We start from the raw sequence: 20,552 nt of genomic DNA on the forward strand, positions 1-20,552 counted from the left end.
GTCTTAGGTCAGTTAGGATCACCACTTTATTTTAAGAATGTGAAATGTCAGAATAATAGTAGAGAGAATGATTTATTTCAGCTTTTATTTCTTTCATCACATTCCCAGTGGGTCAGAAGTTTACATACACTCAATTAGTATTTGGTAGCATTGCCTTTAAATTGTTTAACTTGGGTCAAACGTTTCGGGTAGTCTTCCACAAGCTTCCCACAATAAGTTGGGTGAATTTTGGCCTATTCCTCCTGACAGAGCTGGTGTAACTGAGTCAGGTTTGTAGGCCTCCTTGCTCACACACGCTTTTTCAGTTCTGCCCACAAATGTTCTATGAGATTGAGGTCAGGGCTTTGTGATGGCCACGCCAATACCTTGACTTTGTTGTCGTTAAGCCATTTTGCCACAACTATGCTTGGAGTCATTGTCCATTTGGAAAATCCAATTGCAACCAAGCTTTAACTTCCTGACTGATGTCTTGAGATGTTGCTTCAATATATTCACATAATTTTCCTCCCTCATAATGCCATCTAGTTTGTGAAGTGCACCAGTCCCTCCTGCAGCAAAGCACCCCCACAACATGATGCTGCCACCCCCGTGCTTCACGGTTGGGATGGTGTTCTTCGGCTTGCAAGCCTCCCCCTTTTTCCTCCAAACATAACGATGGTCATTATGGCCAAACAGTTCTATTTTTGTTTCATCAGACCAGAGGACATTTCTCCAAAAAGTACGATCTTTGTCCCCATGTGCAGTTGCAAACTGTAGTCTGGCTTTTTTTATGGCAGTTTTGGAGCAGTGGCTTCTTCCTTGCTGAGCGGCCTTTTAGGTTATGTCGATATAGGACTCATTTTACTGTGGATATAGATACTTTTGTACCCGTTTCCTCCAGCATCTTCACAAGGTCCTTTGCTGTTGTTCTGGGATTGATTTGCACTTTTCGCACCGCAGTACGTTCAACTCTAGGAGACAGAACACGTCTCCTTCCTGAGCGATATGACGGCTGCGTGGTCCCATGGTGTTTATATTTGCGTACTATTGTTTGTACAGGTGAACGTGGTACCTTCAGGCGTTTGGAAATTGCTCCCAATGAGGAACCAGACTTGTGGAGGTCTACAATGTTTTTTCTGAGGTCTTGGCTGATTTCTTTTGATTTTCCCATGATGTCAAGCAAAGAGGCACTGAGTTTGAAGGTAGGCCTTGAAATACATCCACAGGTACACCTCCAATTGACTCAAATTATGTCAATTAGCCTATCAGAAGTTTCTAAAGCCATGACATCATTTTCTGGAATTTTCCAAGCTGTTTAAAGGCACAGTCAACTTAGTGTATGTAAACTTCTGACCCACTGGAATTGTGATACAGTGAATTATAAGTGAAATAATCTGTCTGTAAACAATTGTTGGAAAAATTACTTGTCATGCACAAAGCAGATGTCCTAACCGACTAGCCAAAATAAATTTGTGGAGTGGTTGAAATGAGTTTTTATGACTCCGACCGAAGTGTATGTAAACTTCCGACTTCAACTGTATATGGCCTTGTGTTTTAGGTTATTGTCCTGCTGAAAGGTGAATTTGTCTCCCAGTGTCTGTTGGATAGCAGACTAATCCAGGTTTTCCTCTAGGTTTTTGCCTGTGCTTAGCTCGATTCCATTTATTTGTATCCCTAAAAATACATCCTAGTCCTTGCCAATGACAAACATACCTATAACATGATGCAGCCACCACTATGCTTGAAAATATGAAGAGTGGTACTCAGTGATGTGTTGTGTTGGATTTGACCCAAGCATAACTGTCACGCCCTGGCCTTAGTTATCTTTGTTTTCTTTGATTATTTTAGTTAGGTCAGGGTGTGACATGGGGGATGTTTGTGTGTTTTTGTCTCGTCTATGGTGTTTGTATTGTCTAGGGGGTGTTTGTAGAGTTCATGGGGTTGTGTTCAGTGTAGGTGTTTATGTAAGTCTATTGTTGCCTAGATTGGTTCTCAATTAGAGACAGCTGTCTATCGTTGTCTCTGATTGGGAGCCATATTTAGGCAGCCATAGTCATTAGGTAGGTTGTGGGTGATTGTCTATGTGTAAGTTGCCCGTGTCTGCACTTATTTGTTTGTATAGCTTCACGGTCGTCTGTTTGTTGTTTTGTTTAGTTTGTTTTAGTGTTATTCCTCTTTCTTAAATAAATACATAATGTATTTATATCACGCTGCGCCTTGGTCCTCTCTTTCACCCGAAGACGATCGTGACAATAACGCTTTGTATTCAGAACATAAAGTTAATTTCTTTGTCAATTTTTTGCAGTTTTACTTTAGTGCCATATTGCAGACAGGGTGCATGTTTTGGAGTTTATTTTTTCTGTACAGGCTTTCTTCGTTTCACACTGTCATTTAGGTTAGTATTGTGGAGTAAATACAATGTTGTTTATCCATCCTCCCATTAAACTCTGTAACTGTTTTAAAGTCACCATTGGCCCATGGTGAAATCCCTGAGCGATTTCCTTCCTCTTCGGCAATTGAGTTAGGAAGCACACCTGTTTCTTTGTAGTGACTGGGTGTATTGATACACCATCCAAAGTGTAATTAATAACTTCACCATGCTCAAAGGGATATTCAATGTCTGCTGTTTTTTTTTTTTTTCATCTACCAATAGGTGTCCTTCTTTGTGAGGCATTGGAAAACCTCCCTGGTTGAATATGTTTAAAATTCACTGCTCAACTGAGGGACCTTACAGATAATTGTATGTGTGGGGTACAGAGATGAGGTAATCTTTCAAATATGATGTTAAACACTTAATTGCACACAGTGTGAGTCAATGCAACTTATTATGTGACTTGTTAAGTAAATGTGTACTCCTGAACTTATTGAGGCTTGCCATAACAAAGGGGTTGAATACTTAATGGCTCGAGACATTTCAGCATAGAATTTTACATATATATATTTTTTTATTCAAACAATTCCACTCTGACATTATGTGGTATTGTGTGTAGGCCAGTGACACATCTAAATTTAATCCATTTTCATTTTAGGCTGTAACACAAGCATAATAATGTGACATTTAGCAGACTTAGTCATGCATACATTTTACGAACCCACAACCCTGGCGGTGCAAGTACCATGCTCTACCAACTGAGCCTTACAGAACCACAAAATGTTGAAAAAGTCAAGGAGTGGTGTGAATACTTTCTGAAGGCACTGTATGTGTTTGTTTACCATTTGTTTGTGTACGATCAGATACATAGTGGAGGGGAATTGAAAAGCACAAGATAATTGTATGGAGTCATGATGGAATTCTTTTTTATCCATCCATGACTGAGCTATTCAGGGTATAATGAACACCCAAGGTAAAGTATGTCAACAAAATACATCTGGATTCCTGTTTAGGTACTAGTTCACCCCTCATTGTGAAACAGTAAAAATATGAATAATGTGAATAACAAACGGCACCTATTGTGGGGAGACATTTGCACTATCACAGCTAGGTTTTTACATTGGTCTACAGGGCTATGTTATCAATTTGACTGACTTCTTGAATATAAATAGCAGCTCAGACGTTTGGGTCCGGTTTCCAACACACAGATTAAGCCTAGTCCTAGACTAAAAAGCATGTCCAATGAAGATTCTCCATTGAAAGTTGTTCTTAGTCCAGGACTAGTCTTAATCTCTGTGAAATCGGCCATTGGATTGTGATTCATTGCATTTTAAATGCATCCTATTAGATTCTCAAGGGGTTAGGCTGTTCTTAACCTTTTGTCTTTATGATGACTATGATGATTGTCACTTTAGTTGTGTGTAGTATAGTAAGTCACTCGTTCTGTGGTCATGGGGAGTACGACAGCGTTATAAGATGGTCCTGACAATTATTGACATCTCGGTTCATACAAATATTTTTATAGATTGTTGAGGACCTGTCTGTCCTCATTTTACCTCTTGTATATTGCAGCTTGATCAAAGTATAAACGTATGTTTTTACAGGTATTTCTAAAGATTAAATATAAACTATGCTCGGAAGCATTCTGTAGATGGCTTTGAGTAGGCTAAAACATGTCTTTATTGTTTTTATTTATGTAATGTTTTTGAGGATAATATGATACACTAATGCTATATCTAAAAAACGAACGGTACTGAAGGCAAAGCTGAAGAAGTTTTGTTAAATGTAATATTACCTTTTTGTTAGTTCTGTATATGGTTCAGGTTGGTTTTGTTGAAAAACAAAATGTGCCATGTTTGAGACATTCCCTGTTATTTATGTGTCCGTTTTCACATTCCACATCAGCTTGGTTTTTCATTCAGGGCTGTCATTCTCGTTCACTATATCGATTACACTTGATTTTACATCCCTGTTCCTCATGTTGAAAATAAGTGTTGGTCGTTAATGTAAACTAAAGGGGTTTCTCATGAAACAATCAAAAATGTAAATGGTTATTATTGGTTTGTGAATGTTTCCAATGTGAATATGTTTACAGAATGATCATTTTTAAAAGTTATTGCTTTTGAAACTCATAAAATTATAAACTGATTTTCTTATATTTCCTGTGTTGTGTCATTTGTTTAATCCCAGGAAGCTATCTCCATTGAATGATCTCATTCATATTTAGTGAAGCTAGGGTCCACCTTTGAAAACCATTGCCTAGCAGCACTGAGAATGATAACATGAGTATATTGTATTGGCTCTCAAATGACTAGAGGGAGATGTAAGGTGGAAACAGCCTTCTGTAGCTCCAGCTGTTCTCTCCATGATTCACAATGTTAATTAAAGATCCTACTAGGTTTTACATGTCAGCCCCCCCCCCTTTTTTTTCTGAAGAGGAACAGAATAATGACATAATGACAGAACAGAGGAAGGAAGGGGAGGGAATGACACATACGTCTGTTGCCATGTAAGTTGTTTCTCTGCCCATGTTATTTGTTTGTCCATTGAATCATTGAGATATGGACATGCATGGTAAAGTGTTGCTCTGTTTGACTGTAGGGTTTCTTCTATCCATTGATGAGTGTAAGGGTTAGATTGGTTCCTTAGGTTGTTATTGTTGAGGACAGAAAGAAGTCTTGATCTCATTTCAATTTTGGCCTAGTGACAGGAGAAAAGGAGGAAGGCCATGACAGAATGTTGTCATAGTGGAGGAGGAGTTGAGTTTTAGACTTTGATTTGTGATCTTTTATTCGTCCTTGAGGAGTTGCTTTAAAAGAAGGCAAGATTGTTCCAACTGTAGAGCAGATCACGTCATTCACTCCCTAATGATACACCACCCTGAGAACAAACAGACCCAGAGAACATGAGAGAGAAGAAAGAAGGGAGGAGTCCACTGACCCACTGAGTCATCTACTGGGCCTGCAGACAGAGTTATAGCTCACTGGAGAGTTACAGTGTGTGTGTTGGCCTGCACTGCAGAGAGGGAGAAAGAGAGCGCAGCAGTCATTCTGACCACAACAGTATCCAGGAGGATCATCCACTACTTCACAGTCAGTCACCATGTCTCAGGTAAGACTACAGTGCTGGACTAGGGAGGGACATGTAGAGTTATGACATGATCTCACTGAAACTTGCCTAGAAAGTTCCTGCTTAGTAAACCTACTGGAGAACTCTACATGGGAACTTTTCTTCAGCTGTCTTTCTTCGGCATTCCATTTCTTCCCTCTCTTCTTCTCCAGCCTGAAGAGGGGGAGGAGGGACAGCTGAAGCGTCCTGAGGTGAGCGAGGAGGATCTGATCGGAGCGAAGGATAAGCTGAGCGCTAAAGGAAAGCTGAAGGGCAAGACCATAGAAGTGATGGATGAGTGCGGTGAGCAGAGTGCCGCTTTTATTGGCGTGACAATGGGGTTAGGGAAACGTTTCCCAAACTCGGTGCAATTTTTGTTTTTGCCCTAACACAACTGATTAAAATGATCAAAGAATGAAGATTAGCTGATTATTTTCATCAGTTGTGTAGTGCTAGGGCAAAAACCAAAATGTGCACCCTTTGGACGGAGTTTGGGAAATCCTGGGTTAGGGGGTAAGTCTATGGGCTAGGAGTACATATTTAAAAACCTCTGAAATCTGTTTGTCATTTTTGTTGCGGATTTAAAGCGGCAATCAACAGTTGAAACTATAACAAAATATACTCCCCACCCGTTTCCGTAAAAAGGTTGAGGGATGGGGCTGGAGAAATGTAACAAATCTCAATTCATATACAGAGCTATGGATGCACGTGTAACGGATGTGAAATGGCTAGCTAGTTACTGGGTACGCGCTAGTAGCGTTTCAATCAGTTACGTCACTTGCTCTGAAACCTAGATGTAGTGTTGCCCCTTGCTCTGCAAGGGCCGCGGCTTTTGTGGAGCGATGGGTAACGATGCTTCGTGGGTGACTGTTGTTGATGTGTGCAGAGGGTCCCTGGTTCGCGCCCGTGTCGGGGCGAGGGGACGGTTTAAAGTTATACTGTTACACACGGACTGGCTATACATATCGAAATTATAGATTGAATCGTGTTGAGGCTATATAGTGTTTGTTTGCATTTATTTGTTTACAAATAATAAAAAAACTTATTACGGGTTATTATGGGATATGACAGTTGAATTAAGCTTGAGGCATTTCTAAGTTATATTCTTCGAGGAATCAATGGGTACATATTAATTAAGTCCAATAATGGATGTAGCAACTGCTGATTGCCCCTTTAATATTGGAAATAAGTTTACATATATGTGTACATATATGTACATACATACCTGGGCTGCGTTTAGACAGGCAGCCCAATTCTGATATTTTTTCCACTAACTGTTCTTTTGACCAATCACAGATCTTTTCACATCAGATCTAATCTGTCAAAAGACCAATTAGTGAGAGAAAAAAGATCAGAATTGGGCTGCCTTTCTAAACAAAGCCAGTGTTATTGAACAAGAGAGGGAGTTAGTGAGTAGAGGGGGCGTTACTTACTGTGATGAAGTTTCCACTCCATATACAGCGCAGTTGAGGACTGTCAAACACACTGCCCATCTCCCTGCTGCATGAACTATGGATGTTTATCCATATCTATTGTATTACATAGCTCTTCGACTGTAGCTACTTGACTTCAGAGTGATGGATGGATCTGTGTTGTGTTCACAGAGCGTGCGGGTAAAGTCGCCCCTTCTGTGTTCAGTGGAGTGCGTTCAGGGAGAGAGACTGCCTTCAACAAGTCCCAGGCTCGACAAATCAAGAAGTAGCAGAGGCAGTAAAGCCACTTCTTATACTCCAGCCTGGCCTATATTTAAAACCACACTTGTGTGACTGAATGGGCCTTATGGTCAAGTATTTCTCCACTTTAATAAAAAGCTTGAACCCTCATTCTGTCAGGAGTCTGATTGTTAAGAAAGGAGTTTAAGTGGGCATTAACTGGATGTCAGTTGAGTAGGCTGTATTGGTTGTGTGTGAATATATTTGAGTTGGGCCTCCCGAGTGGCGCAGCAGTCTAAGGCACTGCATCGCAGTGCTAGAGGCGTCACTACAGATCTGGGTTCGATCCAGGCTGTCACGACCGGGAGACCCATGAGGCGACACACAATTGGCCCAGCGTTGTCCGGGTTAGGGCAGGGTTTGGCTGGCTAGGATGTCCTTGTCCCATCGCGCTCTTGAGTTCTTGTGGCGGCCGGGCGCACACACGCTGACTTCGGTTTCAGAGGACGCATGGCTCTCGACCGTCGCCTCTCCCGAGTCCGTATGGGAGTTGCAGCGATGGGACAAGACTAACTACCAATTGGATATCACTAAAAAATCCCCAAAATACATATTGGCACTGTTCATTTAGAAGTGGATGTTCTCATTATGCTAAGGAGCATCTCTTTGCCATTCCCAGTCCTGTATCAGTTAACTCTAGCTAGTGTATCTGAAAGTCTGAAAGCAACAATGACAAATATCAAGTTCCTTTTTATTGAAAAAATCGAATTTTATTAACATGCAAAGAACCTTTAAAACAATGTATTTATCTGAACGTAACAAACTACTACAGTGGATGAGGCACAGATGGGGCAGCTTGAGGGGGGCTCTGAACAAAAGGATGAGAGGAAGGCTAGAATGAGAGAAACAAGAAAGAGCAGGATGAACTTTACATGAAGGAGAACGAGGAGAGAAAAAGAGACTGTCAGGGTTTACAAACATTTGATGCTAGCCTTGTGGTAGAAAGTGAGGATGGAGGGATGTAGAGAAGGGTGGAGGGAGTGGAGGATAGTTCTTTATTTCATGTACTTGTGCTGCTGGTCCTGGAGGATCTTAGCGGAGGACTTGGCATCGTAGAAGAGTTCGTTGATCTCCTCCACCTGCTCCCTCTCTACTCCCTCCTTCCCCTGGACTCTGCCTAACAGACTGGCTGGGGTCAGCAGCTGCGCCGCATACCTGACAGAGGAGAGGGGTCGGTGAGTCAATACGCACACACACACACAGAGCATGGGTCTCTCCAACCTTTTCTAGCATGAGAGCTACTTTAGAAATATGAAATATGTCAAGAGCTACTCAATTTTTCCCCTAGCATTCAAATAGGCACTTTGTATTTTCCCAAATTCCATTTTCTCTGTGTTATTTTTCCTGGTTTGGGGATTTTTGGGGGGATTTTCACTCAAAATCACAACTATTCATAGAGAAACAATGAAATTGGATGTTTGGAGTCCATGTCAATGCTTAAATCACATGAGTATCATTTTTGCGTGCTGAAAAAAAAAAGAACAAATTCAGATTTGAGTATTAATACCCCTTTAATTGTGCATTTTGCAAGAGAAGAATTTGCTGGTCTAGTGATGTTTTTGCTGCTGCATATGCCATGACACAGCTTGCAAAACAAAAGCCCACCCGATTGATACAAATAATCATGATATACACTGAGTATACAAAACATGACAGACTGACCAGGTGAATCCAGGTGAAAGCTATGATCCCTTATTGATGTCACTTGTTAAATCCACTTCAATCAGTGTAGATGAAGGGGAGGAGACAGGTTAAAGAACATTTTTAAGCATTGAGACATGGATTGTGTATGTGTGCCATTCAGAGGGTGAATGGGCAAGACAAAAAAATGTAAGTGCCTTTGAACGGGGTATGGTAGTAGGTGACAGGCACATCGGTTTGTGTCAAGAACTGCAACTCTGATGGGTTTTTCACACTCAACAGTTTCCCGTGTGTATCAAGAATGGTCAACCACCCAAAGGACATCCAGCCAACTTGACAACTGCGGGAAGCATTGGAGTCAACATGGGCCAGCATCCCTGTGGAACGCTTTGGACACCTTGTAGAGTCCATGCCCTGACGAATTGAGGCTGTTCTGAGGGCAAAGGGGGGTGCAACTCAATAATAGGAAGGTGTTCCTAATGTTTGGTATACTCAGTGTAATTCTGCCAGGAAAGCCTACCTTGCACTTAACATTTAAATGAGAAGGTTTTGGGGAAAGTATTTCTGTCTACCCAGAAGTAGCTAACTGGCTACACGAAGTGAATGACAGACAAACACACACACATCAGTGGAAGCTGTGGAGGGGAGGGCGTCTCATAATAATGTCTGGAACAGAGCAAATGGAATGGCATCAAAACATAGAAACCATGTATTTGATACCATTCCAACTATTCTGCTCCAGCCATTACCATGGGCCCGTCCTCCCAAATGAAGGTGCCACCAACCTCCTATGACACACATACAGGGGCAATATTGCTGGAAATTAATTGACAGTGTTACGTTTGTTTTTTTTAAGCCAATTGTGACTAACTAGGGATAATGTCAATGTGGATTTGATTTGATAGAAGCCAAGAGCTTGAGGTGTCTGATACTGGACAGTTTGCGGTAGAGGCCGACCACCCGTGCTGGTCTTATACATAATGGTAAAATGCTTGATTGCATTTAACGGCATGAATGACTCGGATGCTGTGTAATGGCATGAATGAATGAATGACTATATTGAAGTAGGCTATGTTACGTTTAGACAGAAAACAGGACGCGCTCTCACAGGAAGGCCAAAATGATCATCAAGGACATCAACCACCCGAGCCACGGCCTGTTCACCCCTCTATCATGCAGAAGGCGAGGTCAGGACAGGTGCATCAAAGCTGACACAGAAAGACTGGAAAACAGCTTCCATCTCAAGGCCGTCAGACTGTTAAATAGTCACCACAAGCCGGGCCTCCGCCCAGTACCGTCCTGAACTTTAGTCACTAGCCGGCTACCACCCGGTTACTCAACCCTGCACTTTAGAGGCTGCTGTCCTATGCACATATTAAAGTGACCAGTGTTCCACGTCTAATGTTTACATACTGTTTTAGCCATTTCATATGTACAGTGCATTCGGAAAGTATTCAGACCCCTTGACTTATTCCAAATATATTTACGTTACAACCTTATTCTAAAATGTATTAAATCGCTTCCCTCTGCTCAATCTACACACACTACTCCACAATGACTAAGCAAAAACAGGTTTGTAGTAATTTTTGCAAATTTATAAAAAATAAATAAACCGATATCACATTTACATAAGTATTCAAACCCTTTACTCAGTACTTTGTTGAAGCACCTTCGGCAGTGATTACAGCCTTGAGTATGAAACTACAAGCTTGGCACACCTGTATTTGGGGAATTTCTCCCATTCTTCTCTGCAGATCCTCTCAAGCTCTGTCAGGTTGGATGGGGAGCCTCGCTGCACAGCTATTTTCAGGTCTCTCTAGAGATGTTCGATTGGGTTCTTGTCCGGGCTCTGGCTGGGCCACTCAAGGACATTCAGAGACTTGTCACAAAGCCACTCCTGCATTGTCTTGGCTGTCTGCTTAGGGTCGTTGTCCTGTTGGAAGGCGAACCTTCGCCCCAGTCTGAGGTCCTGAGCGCTCAAGGATCTCTCTGTACTTTGCTCCGTTCATCTTTCCATCGATCTTGACTAGTCTCCCAGTCCCTGCCGCTGAAAAACATCCCCACAGCATGATGCTGCCACCACCATGCTTCACCGTAGGGATGGTGCCAGGTTTCTTCCAGATGTGACCATTGGCATTCCAGCCAAAGAGTTCAGCCTTAGTTTCATCAGACCAGAGAATCTGGTTTCTCATGGTCAGAGTCCTTAGGTGCCTTTTGGCAAACTCCAAGCGGTCATGTGCCTTTTACTGAGGAGTGGCTGGCCACTCTACCATAAAGGATTGACTGGTGGAGTGCTGCAGAGATCGTTGTCCTTTTGGAAGGTTCTCCCATCGCCACAGGGGAACTCTGGAGATCTGTAAGAGCGACCACCGGGTTCTTGGTCACCTCCCTGACCAAGGGCCTTCTCCCCCGATTGCTCAGTTTGTCCGGGCAGCCAGCTCTAGGAAGAGTATTGGTGGTTCCAAACACCTTCCATTTAAGAATGATGGAGGCCACTGTGTTCTTGGGGACCTTCAATGCTGCAGAAATGTTTTGGTACACAAGCCTGTCTCGGAGCTCTACGGACAATTCCTTCGACCTCATGGCTTGGTTTTTGCTCTGACATACACTGTCAACTGTGGGACCTTTTATAGACAGGTGTGTTTCTTTCCAAATCATGTCCAATCAATTTAATTTACCACAGGTGGACTCCAATCAAGTTGTAGAAACATCTCAAGGATGGTCAATGGAAACAGGATGCACCTGAGCTCAATTTCGAGTTTCATAGCAAACGGTCTGAATACTTATGTAAATAGGGTATCTGTTTTAAAAATTTTATATATTTGCAAACATGTCTAAAAATCAGTTTTTTCTTTGTCATTATGGGGTATTGTGTGTAGACTGATGGGGGGGGAAAATAATTTAATTCATTTTAGAATAAGGCTGTAACGTAACAAAATATGGGAAAAGTCAAGGGGTCTGAATACTTTCCGAATGCACTGTATATACTGTATTCTAGTCAAGTCCATCCTATTCAACTATTGCTGTACATATACTATTCTATGTATTCTTCAGATATAGACAGGATGGATAGAATATATAGTACACATTCCATCACATATATTTATACGCCGGACTCTGACATTGCTCGTTCTAACATTTCTATATTTCTTAATTCCATTCTTTTACATTCGTTTTCAAGATACTGTATGTAACTTTAAAAAGAATCATCTCCATACAGGGATGATTTCTGTATTTTGAGCGTTACCTATCTTGAAAACTTGATTGCTGACAAGCAAAACAGTTTGTGACTATGCCAACAATAGACTAATGAAACAAACACCAAAATATGGTTTTTGGGTGGAGTTTTCCTTTAACAAGTGGACTTTGATCTTCACTCATGTAGTAGCCCGTCCTTCTCCCGACCAACTGCCTGTGACAAGTCTGATTATCAACCAATGCAATTTTGTTTCAATTAATCTCCATCTGTACATTTGGTTAATTGATCTCTGGCTGGGCAAGTTTTGGGATGGAATTTTCTTTTAAGCTACATAACATGCTAGCAAAATGTTTTGATCAGCTAATATGTGAGCAAACTATATATAATAAAGATAATCATTAGGACTCATCTCAACATAGCTAACATTTTCCCAGCCTAATTGTTACCAAATATCCAAACTGAGATTCAATGAAAACAAAAATCTGACATTGAGTGATTTACAAGAGTACACCACGCTAGTCGCAAATCCGCGCGATGGCGCTGTCCCAATCAAAACGGTGCTGAAAGGATCACACACGACTATTTCTTTAAACAATTCTGAAAGTAAATTATTAGGCGAGCTACTCATAGCTGGCCTGCGAGCTACTCATAGCTGGCCTGCGAGCTACTCATAGCTGGCCTGCGAGCTACTCATAGCTGGCCTGCGAGCTACTCATAGCTGGCCTGCGAGCTACTCATAGCTGGCCTGCGAGCTACTCATAGCTGGCCTGCGAGCTACTCATAGCTGGCCTGCGAGCTACTCATAGCTGGCCTGCGAGCTACTCATAGCTTGTGATCGACCTGTTGGAGACCCCTGCACTAGAGACAGTGGAGTGAGCACACATGCACAGAGTAACCGACTGGTGAGTGTTACCGGAGTGTGGTCTTGGTTCCGATCTCTCCCAGGTGACTGAGGGCCTCCTCACTGATGTTGATCCCCTCAGTCTGAGCACGAATCTTAATGATCTACAGAGAACACACACACGCCGTCAGCATCACTCCACAGTGACCACATACTTCATATATTAACATACCATCACTCACACACACACTTCATATGTAGGAATGCCATCTCAGACATGATAACACACACACACACACACACACACACACACACACACACACACACACACACACACACACACACACACACACACACACACACACACACACACACACACCTGCTTCATCTCCTGCGGTGTGTAGAGCATGGTGCGGATGATCAAGACTCTGTCCAGCAGGTCCAGGGGAATGCCATGGGGAGAGCTGATGTCCTCTGTCCCCCTGATAACCAGCCAACCACACAACAGAAAGGTTAGTAAACAGGGTAATAGGCTGCTATAAGACTTACATGTTTGGGAGCATAATTAGAGTGTGCAACTTTATTTATTTGTATAACTTCCAAAACAAACTGTCAGAGTAACTCACATTCAAACTGACTGGGAGAGGAAATCACATGCATGCACATTAGCACACACCGACCCACCTGATGAGGCAGTTGCCCCTGTTGGAGGCGAATACTACGATGGGTGCGATGGTGCTCTCCAGAGCTCGGTGCAGGTAGGTGAAACACTCGATGTCCAGCATGTGCACCTCGTCCACAAACAGCACCCCGGGGACCAGCTCAGCCACACCCTGGTCAATGTAGCGGTTTACCACCTTGTTGATCTCAGCTCGCAGCTTGTCTAATGTACAGCATAAAGAGTCAATGAAGAGCCAGGGATCAAGCAAGGGAGCCAATCAAAAGGCAAGGACAGAGAAGAAAGGGTGGGGTTCTTTTGAATGATGCTTATTGGGGGAGGGGTTGGGGTTTTGAAAGTACAAGCTGCTATTACTACAAGGATAGAACTAGGGTTGTGGGTTTTAAAAAGTTAGGTTACGTGCTTCAGGTCTTACCTGTGATCTCTGTTTTCTTGGGCTTCATCAGCTGTCCCATCATAGACAGGATATCTTGACCTCCCTGAGAGGACAGGAACCTCACTTTAACAACCAAAGATCAAGTGTGTCTTTGTTTGTGCATAATTCTTTTTCAATCAATAGTTATTTTTTAAGTGTATATCTGCAGTGCAGTCTCATATTCACTTGAATCAGGGTCTAGGGGAGACTGTGTGTGTGTGTACCTGTGGTCTAGCGTTGGCAATATCCAGGTCGTGTAGCGTGACGTCTTGGATAATCTCTTTCTTCTTGTGGACGTCCCCCTTAGGCAGCGGCACATACTCCTCAGCCTCCAAGTCAAACTCTGTGGCAAATGTGTCACACCGACCTTGTCTCTGAGCACACCCCACACATGGAAGGAATCGTTCAACACAGAACACAGGCATCAAATATTAACCCAATCCCATCAGAGGTGGTCAGGTGGCTGAAACTAGGCCAATCCCATCAGAGGTGGTCAGGTGGCTGAAACTAGGCCAATCACTTCATAGAGGAACAAAAAGAAGGGATGGGAGGAGTGAGAGCAGGTGTATGACTGGACTCCATGCCATCTCAAGGAAGGCATGAAAGAGGCGGGGGGATGAAAGAGTCAGGGAGGCTGTCAACAGCAAAAAATGTAAGGCCCCCAGCCCACCTGTCCCCCCCGTCCCACCTACACCCTCGGCCCACCTGCACCGATTAAAGAAGCCGTCAACACAAGCGTCAAACTATGCCATGAGGTCGTCCACCAGAACAGAGGAAGCGGAGGAGAGATAGAGAGATAGGGAGAATAGAACCCAGGGGCGATGAAGAGCTGAAGGAATGCCTACAGTAGAGAGATGAAACAGAGCCGGCATGAAGAACTGGCCCAGGAGGAGAGATAGGGAGAATAAAACCCAGGAGGAGAGATAGGGAGAATAAAACCCAGGAGGAGAGATAGGGAGAATAAAACCCAGGAGGAGAGCGCACTATTCTTTTAGTGTTGTTTTATTTGGGGGGTATTCTTAGTTTGTGTACTTGTTTGTTAGTTTATCTACTTACTCCGTTTACAATTACTCTGGAATTAAATGTTTGAGCCATTGCAAATGTGTAATTTGTGTATGGGAGCCTTTCCAAAGCGAGTGTTTGTATAGAAGTGTACTGTAATAAGTGGAAGTGTACTGATACCTTGACGGCGCCACTGTTTGCTTCAATGTAGATCACGTCTCCCGCTTCCACACGCTCCTTCTGCAGGCTCTCATAAATACTGGGATCCAGCTACAAAAACAACACAGAGACAGACAGTGAGACACATGGGCAACTTCTATATGGACTGGTCTAGCCTCTGACTCGTGCCTGACCTTGAGCTGCTTGGTGCCCTTGCCAGTCTTCAGTCCGATGATGACGTGGCTGATGGTCTTCCCATAACCACCCATGGGGTTCTCTGTCTCACAGGGGGTCAGCTCTGTAACCTCTCCCTCATACACCTCCTTGGTCTCCTTAATACGCAACCCTGGAGGAGGGAGGACAGAGTCACACACACTGAATGAAGACTCTGTAAAACCTCTCTTGAATCAATAAAAACGCCACATCCTTTGGTCTACCTGGTGGATCATTTATTGGAGAATGTGAGACAGTGTGTGTACAGTGCATGGTCCTCTCTTTGTAATGTGATCACACTGTAGCCCTTGTTCCTCCTGCATACAGCCTCCCGGTGTGTGAGTGGCAGGAGGGGGGGGGGGAACACTTCTGAGGGAGAGACCATCTGTCAGAGGGCTCTTATCAGGGGGGTGTCGACAGGCTCAGAATGTACCCCGCCATTTTCCTCCATCGTAAAACTTGTGTGTTCTGTGGGGTGAGGGTGCTGACCACCACTCTGCTCTCAACCCACACTCCATTTCCTTCTCTGTGACAGGTAATGTCAACACTCCAACAAACCCCTTTCCCCAATCCATCTCCAAGGCCATCCTCCCCAGTGTCAGCCACACTGATACCCTCCCCTAGTCCTGCTTCTGTCCAGCAGGAGGAGAACACCTGGAGTCTATTCTGATGGTGGTGCAGCAGGTGAATGAAGGGTACAGCTTTATCTGGTCTCCAATTGGCCCAAGCTTATGAGCGTGTGTTAGTGCTGAGCGATTAACCAAATGTTTGTTTGTTTTTTAAAACAACTACTCGACCGACGTCAGTTCAATTATTTTAATTCCATTTTTTTTCTTTTCTGTGTGCTTTTTGTGCAGACAAATCAGATCATGACCAAACTGTGCGATGTAGTAGGGAGTTGTAATTTCCAACGGGCCAATATTCTACATATACTGAACAAAAATATAAGCAATATGTAAAGTGTTGGCCCCATGTGTCATGAGCTGAAATTAAAGATCCCAGAAATGTTCCATATGCACAAAAAGCTTATTTTTCTCAAATGTTGTGCACAAATTGGTTTACATCCCTGTCAGTGAGCATTTCTCCTTTGCCAAAGTAATCCATCCACCTGACAGGTGTGGCATATCAAGAAGCTGATTAAACAGCCTGGTCATTACACAGGTGCACCTTGTGCTGGGGATTAAAAAAAAAAAAATACAACTAAAATGTGCAGTTTTGTCACAGAACACAATGCCACAGACGTCTCAAGTTGAGGGAGAGTGCAATTGACATGCTGTCTGCAGGAATGTCCATCAGAGCTGTTGCCAGGGAATTTAATGTTCATTTCTCTATCATAAACCACCTCCAACGTCGTTTTAGAGAATTTGGCAGTACGTCCAACCGGACTACGTATAACCACGCCAGCCCAGGACCTCCACATCCGGCTTCTTCACCTGCGAGATTTCATCTGGACAGCTGATGAAACTGAAGAGTATTTCTGTTTGTAATAAACCCTTTGTGGGGAAAAACTCATTCTCATTGGTTGGGCCTGGTTCCCCAGTGGGTGGGCCTGCCCAGTCATGTGAAATCCATAGATTAGGGCCTAATTAATTTATTCCAGTTCACTGATTTCCTTATATGAAATGTAACTGGGTAAAATCTTGAAATTGTTGTATGTTGAGTTTATATTTTGTTCAGTACAGTTTTACACATTAAAACGTGGTAATTAACTACAATCACCATAATCCATTGCGCGTCTACTTGTCCGGTCTGTGTTTCTTTTACGCCTGCTACGTAAAAGAGAGAAGAATGCATAATCGAGAGGGATAGAGAGCAGTTGCTTTGAGATATCTCTGCCTCAAAATACATGATCAAAGTCATTGATAGTTGGTATTCAGCAGTCATAAAGTATGCCTTATTTACTTTGAAGAACTACTAAAATAGTGATTTTGTCAGACAGCTTTAAGCAGCAGCTCTATAGAGATGAGATGATGACTTGGAATGAAATAATAAAGCCATCAAATAAAACAAATGTAATAACAATTGAAATATTTTATTAAAGTAAAGTAATGTGAATAAATGACAGTTAATTAGTGATAAGCAGTAATGGGCAGTCATGCGACTTTTAGTAATTGTTTTATTCTGTGTTGTTACAGCATTCAACCCACATAATGCATTTAAAGGTGCAATATGCAGAAATCGCTCTGCCGTTTCCTGGTTGCTAAAATTATAACAGTCCGCCTTTATGTGAGAAAACAAGCAATGTTTAGAGAATCATTGTACCATCTAAACCGCTGTGAAATAAACTCAGCAAAAAAAGAAACGTCTCTTTTTCAGGACCCTATCTTTCAAAGATAATTCGTAAAAATCCAAACAACTTCACAGATCTTCATTGTAAAGGGTTTAAACACTGTTCCCATGCATGTTAAATGTTCCATAAACAACTCATGAACATGCACCTGTGTAACGGTCGTTAAGACACTAACAGCTGACAGATGGTAGGCAATTAAAAAGTCAGTCATGAAAACTCAGGACACTAAAGAGGCCTTTCTACTGACTCTGAAAAACACCAAAAGAAAGATGCCCAGGGTCCCTGCTCATCTGCGTGAACGTGCCTTAGGCATGCTGCAAGGAGGCATGAGGACTGCACATGTGGCCAGGGCAATAAATTGCAATGTCCGTACTGTGAGACGCCTAAGACAGCGCTACAGGGAGACAGGATGGACATCTGATCGTCCTCGCAGTGGCAGACCACGTGTAATAACACCAGCACAGGATCGGTACAGCCGAACATCACACCTGCGGGACAGGTACAGGACGGCAACAACAACTGCCCCAGTTACACCAGGAACGCACAATCCCTCCATCAGTGCTCAGACTGTCCGCAATAGGCTGAGAGAGGCTGGACTGAGGGCTTGTAGGCCTGTTGTAAGGCAGGTCCTCACCAGACATCACAGGCAACAACGTCGCCTTATGGCACAAACCCACCGTCGCTGGACCGGACAGGACTGGAAAAAAGTGCTCTTCACTGACGAGTTGCGGTTTTGTCTCACTGGGGTGATGGTCAGATTCGCGTTTATCGTCGAAGGAATGAGCGTTACACCGAGGCCTGTACTGGTGGGTGGAGCGGGATCGATTTGGAGGTGGAGGGTCCGTCATGATCTGGGGCGGTGTGTAGACTGAGACTGCCTGCAATGACAACAAGCTCAATCTCAACGCTGTGCGTTACAGGGAAGACATCCCCTCCCTCATGTGGTACAATTCCTGCAGACTCATCCTGACATGACCCTCCAGCATGACAATGCCACCAGCCATACTGCTCGTTCTGTGCGTGATTTCCTGCAAGACAGGAATGTCAGTGTTCTGCCAGCGAACAGCCCGGATCTCAATCCCATAGAGCACGTCTGGGACCTGTTGGATCGGAGGGTGAGGGCTAGGGCCATTCCCCCCAGAAATATCCGGGAACGTGCAGGGGCCTTGGTGGAAAAGTGGGGTAACATCTCACAGCAAGAACTGGCAAATCTGGTGCAGTCCATGAGGAGATGCACTGCAGTACTTAATGCAGCTGGTGGCCACACCAGATACTGACTGTTACTTTTGATTTTGACCCCCCCTTTGTTCAGGGACACATTATTCCATTTCTGTCAGTCACATGTCTGTGGAACTTGTTCAGTTCATGTCTCAGTTGTTGAATCTTGTTATGTTCATACAAATAATTACACGTTAAGTTTGCTGAAAATAAATGCAGTTGACAGTGAGAGGATGTTTCTTTTTCGGCTGAGTTTATATTTTCAATAACCAACAATTTTGTATTTTCAGCTGGTGTACAAAACCGAAATTAAAAAAGACACAAAAACTAAACAATTACGAACGGGAAGCATAGAAATAGCGCATATTGAACAGATCTACCGCTTCTTAGACTTGCTTTCAATGAGAAAGATAGGACTATAACTCACATTTCTATGTGAATTTAGTCCGGTCACCCAAAAAGTTACATACTGCAGCTTTAAAGTCCCCCCAAAAATGTGAAACTGAAATCAAAAACTGGGATAATTTTTTACATATTCGAACTGAAAAAAAGCACAACTCGCTCAGCACTAGCGTGTGATCCATTCCCAGTGGCCCTGTGTTTGTGTGTGGCCCCTCACCTATGGCCCTCCTGAAGTTCTCCATCAGCACCTCTGTTTTCTTGATCTCAGAAGAGTAGACCTCACTGCCCACCATGGGGCAGAAGGGCACCTTGTTGCCGAGCTCCTGTGCCATAGCCAACGCCAGGGCGGTCTGCAGGGGGGAATGAGATGGTGCAAAGTAGGGTTGGTCAAAGTCTCTCAAGTTGTATTCTTTCTATTACTGTGGAGGCCAGGAGACACAGTAAGCATATCAGACATTTCACAATTAAGACTTTGGGGTATCATTGAAGTACTGCAGTAACATCTTGTCTACCTTTCCTGTACCGGGAGGTCCAGCAAGTAAAACTGCCCTTCCTGACATCTTCTTTGAGCGGATCAGTTCCACAATGATACCACAAGCCTGTTGACAGAAAACAAAGGTACAGAACATCCATTAAAAAAAATACACTTGGCTTTGCCAAGCCCAGTTGGTAGTTGTTTAATTGAAAATGAGGAATAGAATAATAAATAATACATCTAAGAAAAATGCAATACGAAGTAACGTGATTTGTTCTGTACGTGTTCTCAACTTGACTACCTGGTTAAATAAAGGTGAAATAAAATAAATTTCTGAAATACAGTGGCTAGCTAAATAACTAAACGTAACCTACTTTTGATATAACGTTAACTAGTTAGCTTGGCATCTCGTTTGCTAATACCTCTCTTGCGGTCTCCTGTCCAACAAGACCTGACGCATTTTGCTTTGCGTTCCCGGCATCGTCTAGCCCGAGTCCTTTCACATGGCTATGAGACGCGATGCGCTGGGTTTTCGTGGTGCTTTTGACTTCCTCGATCTTCATGGCTGTGAACGTCTTATAAGAAAGCAACAAATGCAAACAAAAATGCCCCCTTCCTGATCGTTATTTTTTCACCTTTAGAATTGGCGCGGTAAAACAAAACAAACAGATGCGATCTGTTTCAGTGAGGTATGATACGAACTGTTTCCATGTGGGTTACCAAGGAAGTTGAAGGAAATACCACCCGAAAGTTCATTTTTTAGCTCTAAGAGGTACACTATTGGACAATTACGCTCTTCTGTAATAAAGCGATTGGATAGAAGCACTGTCAATCTCACTCATACAAAA

At 43.1% G+C, this 20,552-nt stretch overlaps 2 protein-coding genes across 2 annotated transcripts; one reads left to right on the top strand and one right to left on the bottom strand.

Annotated features, from left to right (window-relative positions):
- The first annotated feature begins 5,206 nt into the window (after positions 1-5,206).
- On the top strand, positions 5,207-7,281 carry mustn1a (musculoskeletal, embryonic nuclear protein 1a). The gene is made up of 3 exons (XM_039015146.1): positions 5,207-5,461; positions 5,632-5,761; positions 7,063-7,281. The coding sequence occupies exons 1-3, from the start codon at positions 5,453-5,455 to the stop codon at positions 7,158-7,160; spliced, it is 237 nt and encodes a 78-aa protein (XP_038871074.1). The 5' UTR covers positions 5,207-5,452; the 3' UTR covers positions 7,161-7,281.
- Positions 7,282-7,855: 574 nt separating this feature from the next.
- ruvbl1 (RuvB-like AAA ATPase 1) lies at positions 7,856-20,267 on the bottom strand. Its single transcript, XM_039015147.1, has 11 exons — positions 20,127-20,267; positions 19,742-19,828; positions 19,447-19,579; positions 15,301-15,452; positions 15,128-15,217; positions 14,170-14,319; positions 13,946-14,009; positions 13,536-13,734; positions 13,231-13,333; positions 12,924-13,015; positions 7,856-8,325 (listed from the first exon to the last, which is right to left on the bottom strand). The coding sequence occupies exons 1-11, from the start codon at positions 20,265-20,267 to the stop codon at positions 8,166-8,168; spliced, it is 1,371 nt and encodes a 456-aa protein (XP_038871075.1). The 3' UTR covers positions 7,856-8,165.
- Between the last annotated feature and the right edge of the window lie 285 nt (positions 20,268-20,552).

The sequence above is a fragment of the Salvelinus namaycush genome, chromosome 20 (genome assembly GCF_016432855.1).
Source record: "Salvelinus namaycush isolate Seneca chromosome 20, SaNama_1.0, whole genome shotgun sequence".
In the NCBI taxonomy this organism is placed as follows: domain Eukaryota; kingdom Metazoa; phylum Chordata; class Actinopteri; order Salmoniformes; family Salmonidae; genus Salvelinus; species Salvelinus namaycush.